This window comes from Glandiceps talaboti, chromosome 8 (assembly GCF_964340395.1).
Source record: "Glandiceps talaboti chromosome 8, keGlaTala1.1, whole genome shotgun sequence".
NCBI classification, from domain to species: Eukaryota; Metazoa; Hemichordata; class Enteropneusta; family Spengelidae; genus Glandiceps; species Glandiceps talaboti.
This window is the reverse complement of record NC_135556.1, coordinates 13,097,859-13,111,053: the sequence shown is the minus strand read 5'-3', so window position 1 is coordinate 13,111,053 and position 13,195 is coordinate 13,097,859. Positions and strand designations below refer to the sequence as shown.

General features: G+C 34.4%; 1 protein-coding gene across 1 annotated transcript in view; it reads left to right on the top strand.

Moving 5' to 3' along the window:
• LOC144438611 (inositol polyphosphate-4-phosphatase type I A-like) overlaps positions 1–13,195 on the top strand; it is a 36,056-nt gene that overhangs the window by 20,133 nt on the left and 2,728 nt on the right. The window contains exons 10-21 of the mRNA XM_078127710.1: positions 1,229–1,331; positions 2,031–2,135; positions 2,510–2,630; positions 6,084–6,249; positions 7,575–7,697; positions 8,411–8,590; positions 8,971–9,039; positions 9,620–9,743; positions 10,170–10,287; positions 10,986–11,126; positions 11,862–11,959; positions 12,707–12,819. Of these exons, the coding sequence (XP_077983836.1) occupies positions 1,229–1,331; positions 2,031–2,135; positions 2,510–2,630; positions 6,084–6,249; positions 7,575–7,697; positions 8,411–8,590; positions 8,971–9,039; positions 9,620–9,743; positions 10,170–10,287; positions 10,986–11,126; positions 11,862–11,959; positions 12,707–12,819 (1,461 nt within the window). The remainder of the gene's footprint in view (positions 1–1,228; positions 1,332–2,030; positions 2,136–2,509; positions 2,631–6,083; positions 6,250–7,574; positions 7,698–8,410; positions 8,591–8,970; positions 9,040–9,619; positions 9,744–10,169; positions 10,288–10,985; positions 11,127–11,861; positions 11,960–12,706; positions 12,820–13,195) is intronic.

Sequence of the window (13,195 nt, the reverse complement as noted above, 5' to 3'; positions counted from 1 at the left end):
GGTAGGACAGAGGTTACAATGTGAATACTTTAATCCTGTGTGGTTATAAAGGCTGCGATGGATTGTATGTTCCCCAGTGAGTTGAAGAAATAAAAGACTGTTGTGCCGCTATAGATCTGTGCCAGTAGTAATAATCGGTGGTCTGAGCACAGTGTGGGAAAGTGCTGTATAAAAAACTAACATTATTTTTATTTATTATTATTACTCGTGTCGGGCAGATTACCATCTGATCCCCATGTGCACACTTCCATATTGTGGAAATACCGGTAATAAATATATGACATCAATAGAAACCTGTACTGGGTATGACATCAATAGAAACCTGTACTTGGTGTAACTGGAGGATTAGTTTTTTGATCAGATAACCAACAGTACAGTCACTGAAAATTGTTAAAATATCAGTATCATCAGTTAGACATTGTACATATTAATTCCATAGTAGTACAGTAAAAGGTTGAAGTCATGTTATTTTAGGGTGTGGACCCAAAAATCAATTTGATTAGATATATTGTACCAATATTATGTATACTGCTGTACAAATATGTGTACCCACATGTGATTCAATACTATTCAGAGTGTACGATGTTACCAGTAAGTCATTACATATAACAAAACAGGTTCAAAAAAATATGTCAGTTGTAGCTAGTGGGGCTTTAAAGACATTGTGGAAAGTACCCAAATAACAATATCACTCTAGAAACCTTAGTTTATGCATCAGACAGTAAATGCTTTCTAATAACACACACACATATATGCAGAACATGTGAACAAGGTTTTATCAACACAAAACTATCCTGAATACCTGAGGTATGAGTTTATGAACCGATATTTATGTCTATATTATTAACAGGTTCAGTTTCTCTACCTCCCATCCAGATAGTTGTACATTTTGATTAATTTCTATGCTTAAAATTTTTTTAATTATACAAAAAAAAAAATTAAATTTTTAATTACGGGTAAATTAAATTATAAATTACATTAATTGTTTTTAAATTTCCTGTCAAGAATTAAAAAATATGTCTTGTATTGTATTACATACAGTAGAAAGTTACACAGAGAAAAATCATGAACGGTTCCTCACGTTCTTAGGTTTTTAATTTCTTTGTATACGTGCTATGGAAATCCCAGTTTTGTTTGTTACCCTTCAACCTTTACCAGTGCAAAAGTAAGACTCCAAATATCCATAGCGTTACATTGCATCATGGGTAATTTATTCATTCTTTTACAGCTGGACCAACAATATGAAACCATGAGGAAAGAAATTTTGGATGAACGTATTAGTAACATGGACCAGTATCTTGAAGCCATCGATACCCTTAAAAATCATAAAGGTAAGTTATGTATCTCAGTATTTATGGATGAAAAATAGGAATCATGTTTTCACTTTTTTGTACCTAAAATGTTTGTGACCATGGAAGAGTTGATACATGAAACAGTCAATAAAATTTGGCCAACACAACACAACTTGATGAGTTCCTAAAAAAATAAATGATTGGAAAGGAAGTTAATACGATGATTTGACTGTACGGGAATGTAACATGTGCATTGAATACACCTTAGTCCGGTTATCAGAAAAAACAAAGGATTGTATAGTTTGGCCACTAGGAGTGCTGTTCAGAGGCAGTTGTTGGACCAGAAGTGAGGGCTATGATAGTGGAGTGCTATAACCTACTTTGACAAATTCATTATTTCCCAGTGTTTCACAGTTTACATTTGCAACCAGTCAAAATATTCGGCTAACTCTGTAACAGATCACAATCTTTAGGAACTCCTTGAGTTATTTTAGTCATATCTTGTTGACTGCTTTACTGCCATGTGATTTTAACCCTCACTTTTCCTCATGTGGGGTGGTGCCCTCTTGTGACACTTCTTTTCAAAAATGGCTGCAAAGTGGGTAATAAAATGTATATAACGTGTTGACAGTGTTGTGTAGAATTTTGTTGAAATTAAACAATTACTATTAATTCCCATAAACTCTGTGTTAATATTACATTGTCATTGTCATTCTTCATTTTTCTAATTTTTTTTAGGTCCACAATTCAAGAAGAGTGTCGATAAAGCCGACAAATCAACAGAATTTGTAGCCTTGAATTTACATCTTCAAAGAATGAGGGTAACGAGACCACCTAGTAGAGGTAAGTATACACCCCTAGAATCTTAGAATGGAATATCCTCACAGTTATTAACACTATGAGGTTATACCAACATTTGGAAGGACAGGGGTAATGGATTTGGGTAATGAAGCCCAGCGGGCAATAAGTATACACCCCTATGACCTTAGAATGTAAGACATCCTATACTACAAAATTCCACAAAACCTTTAAGTGGACTGTTAAGTATAAAGGTATTGCCGTATAACCCATGGAAAACATTGTACATGAATAATTTACTCATTTTTTGAAAACAATGTTGGATATATTATTGAAAATTAATCACTGTTTGGTTAAAAGTGTGATAAAAGCTAAGACTTTTATTACTACAAATATTTCTTTATTTGTCGTATTTGCAGCGGAAGATTTCTATGATTTTATTACTATTGGAGCATTTACTGCACACTCTCTGAAATTTAAATCTGGAGGTCTTCGTAGAATGCTGTATGAACAGAGTAAGGGTAAAGACGGTGTTGGCAGGTGAGTAGAAAAGACATGATTATAAAGATGTTACTATTCAAAGTGCATTACTCAAAATAAAGCCTGGTGAAATTCTCCGGGGGGTGGGTGGGGTTATTTTAACCTCTATCAAATGTACAGTCAGTAATACAATTCCCCAACTTATGGTCATTTTCGATAAAAGTGTCACTAGAGGGCGCTATTCGTTACAAAAAATGAGGGCTAAAAAAGCCTAAAATCACATGACAGTATATGAAACAGTCAACAGGATCCTAGGATGTCACTGCATCAACTCAACAATTTCCTTAGACATTACATCATCAGAAAGAAAGTTAGCAAAATGCTTTGACTGGTTGAGAGTGTCATCAACTTTTGCCATGATACACTGGAAAGGATTTTTCTGAGGAAACAATAGCTCTCAACTATCATGGCTGGTCCAAAAGCTGCCCCTGAACAGCACTCCTTGTGGCCACATTGTAAAATCATTTGTTTTTCTAATAACCAGACTATATGATTATTAAACAGTGAATGAGTATAAAAGCAACTGTAATCTTCAATCAATCAAATAATCAATCAAGCAATCAAATAATCAATCAATCAAATAATCAATCATAAACATTTTATGAAGTGACTGAATCTACAGGCAGCAATGTTCAATGGTACTGAACAAGTAACCAACTTTACCAAGTAGGCTTATGCTTTAGCAAAAAGATGAGTTTTAATGTGTTTCCTGAATTTCTCAAGTTTTGGGTAGCTGATGTAGTGCAACAGATAGTGTGGTCCATAACAGATGGTCTATAACATCATCAACTAGTTTTACACCTTAGCAGACATTTTAAATAGTTGACAGTACTCAGTTAACAAAAAAGTTGATGCTGAAGTTTAGCATTGAAAGTCATCTTAATACAGAACTAACGACTTTAATGCATAGTGACTTTATTAATGTACCTGTTGCTATGATACTAACTTGTTCTAATATACAAACTTATAGGTCAGGTTTGAATGGCAACAAGACAAATTTATTTTACACAAGGTAAAATGAATCTGTATGGAGAGGAATTACAAAGTGTATGTGTAGTTTTCATAATGACACACCTAGTGATAAATATAAAATCCAAATTTTCATCATGATTTAAACGTTCTCGCAAGCCAGATTACATTTTTCCGCTGAAGCAACAAAAAATATTAAGTGCATATTGCACTGTTGCTACAAAGAGTCATACAGTTTATATTTTGGTAATTTTTAACTAAAAACTACTATTTATTAAAAAGGAGCCGTCCAAACAAATTATAATTGTAAAGAATAATATTAAATGCAGAATTAATTCACATATAAATTTATTTAGAAAACGTCATTGATGCTAAATGAATTCATTGAAAATAGCTTTGAAAATGTCATTAGTGCAAAATTGATTTAATTTGATAAAATATACATGAATTGCTTTAATTGAAAATATCATATTGTAGAATAACTTTTACTAGAAATAACTATAAAAATATTAAAGGGGCACAAGCTGAGTTTATACATTTTGGGACATGATTTTTGGTACAAATTTAAAAGTACTCACAGTATTCTACTAGTGAAGCATACTTACCTATCACTTCCTCAAATCTGGTATTAAGATATAGCTGTTAAATTATATGATGTAATTTATAATAAGTTTTACAAAATGCTGAGGACATTCCTGCTATGCAATCAATTGTTCTAACAATGCCAGGAGACAAATTGTAATGTCATAGAATGTGTGCATTGACATTAACATTATGCTAGAATAGTTTAATCAAGATGTTATGACAGTATTTTCACTTGAGTAAAAAAAGTTTATAAACTCAGCTTGTGCCACTTTTAATAATGCTAATTAAAAATGAAGAAGTGAAGTTGAAGTAACCCACCCTATCATTGCTATAGAATCAGTTTACAAATTGTAAATTTAAAAATAATGGTAAGTACAGAATGATGTAACTTTAAAATATTAACTTTAAATTTGAGTCATAGAGAATCGGGTTATTAGTGCATGATTTTAAAACTGTTGTATATGATAATAATGGGCCACACAGTGTAACTGTGAAGGTCAGAGTTCAAGTTCAAAGTCTACCCTGGTAACTTTTGAATGACTTAACATATGTAATTTTCCAGGACATCACAGCTACTGACTTTACATTGGAATGTGTCAAGAAACAGGAGGTAGGGTGGTGTGTGTAGGGGAATAATACTGTGTGCTGAAATTGAGGTGATGGGGGGGGGGGGGGGGGGTATAGATTAATTACACAAGATATGCACAAAATATGGAGTGATATTACAGTACTACTAAATTGTAGATTTTACAGCCTCTACAGGATGAGCATGTAGTTTAGATTAGATGAAATATTCAGTTTAGTGAAACTAGCCATAAGGGTTTATGTTAAAATACACTTAAAATAGAACACAATAATGTGGTTCCAGTGTATCTGATCTAGACCTGTATTAATGATGTAAACCATAGCAGCATACACTATACTGCTATTACAATAGACACATGGTAGACTTGGTTGTCAATGCCTTAGTGGTTAGATCATGTGCCTCTTACCACTGCAGTCTGGGTTCAAACCCATTCAGAGTCGGCTTGGTTTTATTAAAAAATTCCCACATCTGTAAATAATGCAGCTTTTTCTCCTACTTTAACACTCTGGGTACTTAGGCACTATACAAGAGGCAATTGTGTCTCAATTTCCAAATTTAATATTGATTAATAGCTCTTGCAGTGGCCACACAGCGGCTCAAAGACTAGTACACATGCATGTACTATATACTATATGATGTTTTCTTGGTGGTTTACCCAAGGATGCATTGTGGTGCAATGACTACACATGCATGTTCTATATGCTATGCGCATTCTCCACGCGGAGGGCGCTATCTACAATATCATTGTGAGGCAGTCGGTCACAAATGAATCTACCCTGCACGAGCTTATGGGCTTTGCCTAGTGATATTAATGTTTATATTATTATTATTATTATTATTGTTATCATAGATATATTGTGCATGTTTCATAGTCAAATATGCAACTTTACAGTGATCTCAAAGACCACACAATGAAATACTTTCACAGTGAGATCTTTATTGTGTTTATCTTAAAGGCCTGGGATTCCATCCCAGGTTCTCACATAAATGTTATCTTATCAGTGGAGCCATAATGACTGCATACGATTATTTTTTTGTTCTGGCCAAGCTTTTTCTATTGCTCTGCCAGACAACTGTTGTGCACACCTCAAATTTTAATTCTGTTTCTAAATGGGCCTTTCACATGAAACCCTATTATAGCTAGTCTTACTGAACTTGATTCCTACATCTCATTGAAACTGCACGCTCAGACTGTAGCAGCTGTACCTGGTTGTATGAGTTGCTATACACAACATTGATCCCTTTTGCATTGTCAGTGTCAGTACAACAAACTTAACAAATATTAAAGATAATTACTCTCTTCTTTCATCCAGATCTTCACCTACCATGCCGATAGCTCTTCTAGAAATTGAAATGTTGGAAAGAAACCTGAAATCATTAAAAACTAAGACAGAATGGTACGCATCACAAATCAAGAGTTTTACTCAAGCACAGTTGAGACAAAGTCAACAGGATACTTCTAAGTTTTATGCCAGTACGGTAAGTATACATATACATACATACATACATACATACATACATACACACACACACACACACACACACACACACATACATACATACATACATACATACATACATACACACACATACTATACATACATACATACATACACATGCATGCACACACGTACACATGCACACACACATACACACACATACATACATACATACATACATACATACATACATACATACATATATGCATGCATGCACACACTCATACATGCTCGCACAGAGAGAGAGAGAGAGAGAGAGAGAGAGAGAGAGAGAGAGAGAGAGAGAGAGAGAGAGAGAGAGAGAGAGAGAGAGAGAGAGAGAGAGAGAGAGAGAGAGAGAGAGAGAGAGAGAGAGAGAGAGAATTGCCATTTACATTGTATTATTTGTTGTATATGAGTCAGTTCTACAACTGTTCTAACCTTCATGATGTTAGGGTTCATCATCACATGCTGAAATAAGTTCACTCTCCTCACCTAGTCACTTATTAACAATCCTGTATGACTTTCAACAAACCCTAACTTGTTGTGACTGTAAAACAAGACTTTTATTATTTATGCTATGATTATTTATATTGTTGTGCCTCTGTGAAACTCTCTCTCTATATTCTGTGACTGTCCTAACTAATATACACACCCTAAGTTAACTTCTGTGTTTGCAGACTTCCTCTATCTTCTTTTGTTTACTTACTGCCTTCAGGTTGGTAGCACTGACCCAGTACCTACACACTTGTGGGTAGAAAACATGTCTGCCTTTTTGGAAAAGGTAAATAAATTGTGTCGACTTGGAATCTAGTAGAATGGTGCATGGTATAGCTAAGTGTATTTGGGCACATTAACACTAAGATTATTTCCATCATTGATGTAAATACTGTGAAGGTATTTATTTCCATGTTGCGTTTATTTTAGCTAAATACAAAAATAATTTTTTCTGCAGAAATACTTAGTATTGGGAACTCCGTTTTGCATGAACAATAGAACTTGTCGTGAAACTCGAAAACTTTGGGAGACATGAAGTATGTTCAGATGACCGAACAATTCAGGTAATCTGTGTTGTACTGTAGTGTCTAATTTCTCCATGCACTGTCCACCAAAATAAAGTCTTCTTGATATGTCCTAATATTAAAATGTCATTCTGCTAATTTTTTCATGAACCGAAATAAATACGTTCACAGTATTAGGTTTAATCTACTAACTAGTAAAAGTGGATATGGTTACTATGGTGATTGGTTGTTACTATGGAGATGGGTTGATTATACAATACATTCAAAAGTTGTCAAAACTCAATTTCAATGTGCTGTTTCATAGGTGGTTGAGTTTTTGTCTCTGTGTGAGACTCCATTACTTGGAGAGGCGGCCACTGCTTTACTCAGAGAGGAGACCAATTTACAAGAGGCAATACACACAGATAGACCAACTCAATCACAAGTGGTAAGATTTGATGTTATGTAGAACATTGTCTTGTTTAATCATAGTGACATGTAGATATATTTTCATGTAAGTATTACAAACTTATAATCTCAGCTTGTGTCATTTTAACGTAGAATGTGCCTCAGAAATAAACTCTGCAAACTTTTGTCGTTGCTTTGTTTAAAAAAAATACAAACCTGTTCTTACTTACTTAAGACAAAAAAATCTGGATTGTCCATATAAATTTTGTTAATAGAGGTCAAAATGAAACCAAAAATTTAGTCATTCTAGAATCCAATATGGCCACCAAATCCAATATGGCCACCGACAACTGTGTTAAACTATGGGAAAATAATGTTAATAGCTAGAGACCTCATTTGAGTGTCTACACCCTTATTAGCCATGATGAACTTTCTACTGAGACTTTGGCTTTCGACCTTGAAGTCTGTGTTCAAGGTCAAATGACCCAAAGTGTTTGTGTGTGTACCTCTGATATGCATGGACCAGTTTCAACCAAACCTGGCACAAATGTCAGATACTGTGGTCCAACTATGTACATCATTTTATTTCATGATCATCACAGTAATGACTGAATAGCAGCCATGTTTGTTGTAAAAATTCAGAATATGAATGATTAAGGTGAAGCTTTGTGGGGCATGTCTTCGATGAAGACTTGTTGGAAATTTGATATGACCACACATGAAATGTTTATAGTATTGGTGATTTCATTTCAGAATCAATACATGGAAGATACAAGAAAAGAATTAAATAAGTTGAATGAATTGGCGGAAAGTAGTTCTACTGAAGAGAGAGGATGGCAAACTGATATACATCAAACTGTTGTCTCTATAAACAGTCAGATTGATAAACTCTACCAACATGTATCAAATTGTCTGGCTTTCATTCTCATCAAAGTAAGTAGTACACTTTCAGTTATGTTGTCTTTCATCTGTCCATCCATCCATCCATCCATCCATTCATCCATCCATCCATCCATCCATCCATTTATCTATCCTTCCTTCCAGCCAACCAACCATCCATCCATGTATCCATCCATCACCCACCAATCCATCCATCTATCCATCCACCCACCAATCCATCCATCCATCCACCCAACAATCCATCAATCTATCCCTCCACCCATCCATCTGCCTATCCATCCATCCATTCATCACTGAATGACTACATGTATATTTCTACTGAGATCAAAGGTTTTTATTATAATTATTTCAGATCCACGATATGCCATTCAAACTCAAAACATAAAAAAAACTGACTATTGTTATATTTGTAGGAGGGTCATGAACAGAGGTCAATGCTGTCTACATTGCAATACAGACGAGATATAGTACTCTCACAAGCTGTAAGTATACAATTAGTTGCCATACTGAGCTGTGTAAGTGCCCTGGGTGCTTTCAATGTAACCTTTTCTCAAAATGGGGGTGGGTTCTCACCCGAGCACCCCCTCCAGTGTACCCTCTAATGATAGCCAAATTTTGTTGTTGTGAGTCAAAATGAGAAAAACTGGGATTTCTTGTGAGTCACCACATAGTAAGGGAATGTAGGGGAACACCAAATTTTGGTGCATCATTAGAAATTGTGTGTCAGTGGTGTGTCAAATTGGCTTAGAAGGCATGCACACTGCACCCCTGCCTTTAAATCTGATACTAGTATTGTTATATTTATGCAGAATCAAAATTTCCACCATATTTCTTGTATTATTTTAAAAGTTCTGGGATCGAGCTTTCAGATGACAAAATTGAAAGAGATTTGAAAGAACTTTGATTTTCTGGAAAATTTGTCCAAGACATTCCATGTACCAAATTTAGAAGTTTGCTTTAAAATCGTATACAATAATTTGTAGTTCTGTTTTTATGTAATCTCATTAAATAATAATGAAATTAAAGTGAAATTTAAAACCATATTTTGTACTGTCCTTACAGGTTACAGGAGCCATCGCTGGATTCTATACCATTCTATCAACTCATGGCAAAGACCTGCGGTTTCTTCATCAAATCTCAAAAATAGGACTTTTACTGGAATTTGAAAGTTTACTAAGTACCTATGGTAAGTATTTGTACATACACTCAGTTGTGAAAAAAAAGTACAGGCCTGTATGCCACAGACAGAGCTTTTGGTGGGAAGATACATCAGTATTAAATGTATGGATCAGTTCAAGTCCAACAAAGATTTGTATAAAAGTGTTGACAATGCATGCACAAAGTTTGCCAGTTTTGGTCATTGTCTCCATGGAAACCATTTCTGGAAATATTATTTGTTTCATTGCAAAGTTTCCAGAACTTTTCTACAATGCAGATTACCATTATAAATGTATAAATAAATATCAGTATTATGTAATGCATGTCTGTATAGTGTTGTACAGTTGAAAGGATTTTACAGTTAATTATCTTGGAGTTGGAATACTGTCATATTGATATACTGCATTGGTTATGGAAGATTCTCAATAATGTAACCTTTGACCTTTACTTTCAGGCGATGAAAATGGTATGTTAGAAGATATGGTTGTTGGAGTTGAGGATCTTAATAATGTAACGTTTAAGCTTGTACTAGCTTCACAAGTAGAATCACTACCTGTTATTACCGGCACTCGGTAAGAATTTTGTTCTTAAATTTTCTGGTTTTACATTTTCACAGGTTATTATTAGTAGACTATACACTACAACTCCATTGTGCTACATCTATTTCCATTTACTAGGTGAGCATAACAAAAAGTCTGAAGGTCATTGACTTCACTAGCCATGTTCACAGATAAGCAACCTACCTCAGACATTTCTAACTTCTGCCGTCAGTAAGACAGTTCAGCATGTACTCACGATAACTGTTTTAATGAAACCAAGTGCACTCCCACACTGAATACATTCAGCACTGTTTCAGGAAGATATCAAGACACATTCACATTCATGCTCACGTTCACATTCACATTCACATTCACATGCACATTCACATTCACATTCACATGCACATTCACATTCACATTCACATTCACATTCACATTCACATTCACATTCACATTCACATTCACATGCACATTTGCATTCACATTCGCATTCACACAGACACCTGAGGTATGATATGATGCAGTACAAAAGTATACTATTAGTATATAAGCATGTAGTATCCTTTGGTAGTACTTATATATTACTTGCACTGTACAGATAACTTGATCATAAATAAACTCTCGAACAAAGCAGGCCTTATGTCTTGTGTTAGGTAGTAATTAGAAGATATTTCTTGTTAGGATTATTGATACTGAGATCATTATCTTCGGTACCATGTCTTGTATTCCAGGTCACATATTGTCGTTGATATACCTGTCAGTCAGTCCATATTATCAAAATTTCCACATGAACTCCAGCGAGGTCAACACATCAAAATCTGCCCAGTCTTGTTTTCAATGGGAATCAATGAACAGGCTACATTGGCCGAGAAGTAAGTCATGTCGTCCGATAGATCTTGATTCCGCAGCAAACAAATCTTGACTCAAAGTAACTTAATTGATTTGAAATACTTCAACTCACCCCGGGTTTAGTCTAGACGTTATCCATGACTTCAAGTCTCTTCTCATGTCTAGCTCAATGAGGTCCTGAGATGAAATTTCAAATTCACATGGAACCACCTACACTGTCATAACATCTTTTCTTTGTTAAATCAATCACAGAGTTCTGCCCAAGTTAAGTGTTTATTTGGGACACTTACATACTGTCTAAATATGGTATATTTATCAGCTCAGGATGCTACTTATACACTGTTTACATCATTCTAATATTTGGAGGTTTACTCAATTGTATGAACAACTTTTAGTTCATGATTTCTCGTTGAGCTAGACAGGGTGAAGAGAGATCTTGAGATTTGAAGCCACTGATAGCATCTAGACTATTAAACCCTGCTTCAACTCACCTGAACTTGACTCATAACAGTAAACATCAAATACAGTTGATGATGGAGATCAAGTTCACAATAAAATTTACATTTTAGCAGATTTGTAGATAAATGGTTTTCAGGCTAAGAGAAAGATCAAAATCTGAAAGTTTATATAAGTTTGTTTTATTGGATTCAAGGATTTCTGGAGTCAAAATTTTTTTTAAAAGCTTTGTTTTTCAGTTATAAAGCGTTTGTCATTTTCAAAGTTATCAATACATTTAATAAATTAACTTATTGTCACAGGTTTGGCCATACGTTACTGCAGGAACAAATCAACAGAGACAACCTGGTCCTCATCAGAAGTTATTGGGAAAAATTTACAAAGCTATCACAGCGGAGATGTGAGTTAATATACAGATATTTTAACATTTTGCTATTATTTCCAACATTGCATCGTAATTTTAAAAACAAGAAACTTAGAGTATGAAATTTTTTTGTTGCTCAAGAAACAGGATTGACATTTCGATGAGTGTGTGATCATATTTACTTAATTTAAAGGGAATGGCAATATGGAACTTGAAGTGAGGCTCACAGACTCTTAGAAGTACGTTTCACTCGTGTTATTTGTGATCATGGAGAAATATGAAACTCTCTTATTTCTATTGACTTAAGTTTAAGTTTAAGTTTATTTATTTTCTAAAGTGCCTTTTCTATTTAAAATATTCAAAAGCGCTGCACATAAAATACAAAAACATAAATAAGGTGAATGCTACAAAGACAAGTATACCGTTAACACCCTTAAAATGTCAAATGTTAAAAAGATAGTGAATGGTCATTAAACTTATAAACTTATTATAACAGCCTTAAAAATGACTTAGTTACCACCACACACACATTGTCACCTGGCAGTCATGCTTGTCTATTAGTTTGAGAATGATGGCTAATTTCAGTTGTTCAGTTATTAAACTGCATTTTACTTGTTCATGAGGTAATCTAACGATGGCCAACTGTTTATGACATTAAGCTCAAACCAAACAACAGTCACTATGCTAGAACATGCAACTGTAAAGAAAGCAAGAAGATACTGGGTCAGTTCTATTTCCAAGATTTTCAGTCATACATGTCAATCTAATTTACTCTGTTAACAGCTACAGTAGAAGTCCCAAGAACCGACTCCCTAGAAGTGTTAGTAACCAGATTACAAGAGGCTGTGTACAACAAAAAACCAAAGAATGTCGATATTCTGCAACTAGCAGCTGAGGTAATCACCAGTGACTTTTTTTCAGTCAAATTTTTGTTATCTTAATTAATCCATTGATGTAAATATTGTACATGACTTCTAAGAGCTTATTTATTGGTTACATACTGAATATACTTGACTATTTATCTTAAGGAAGTAAGCTCTTAGGAGTCATGAATATTCAGTGTGCATCTAATGAATAATCATGTCTGCTAAGACCCATCAAGCAATGATGCATCACTGAAAGCGCATGAGAGGTGAAAAAGAGTTTCAATTTGATGTTTCTTGGCAACTGGGTGAAATTTATGTGATGTGAAATCATGAAATGACTCTCCAGAATTCTAAGTTTATAAAATACCTTTATTTTCTTTGAGTTGTGTTCTCCTTTTAAATCTAT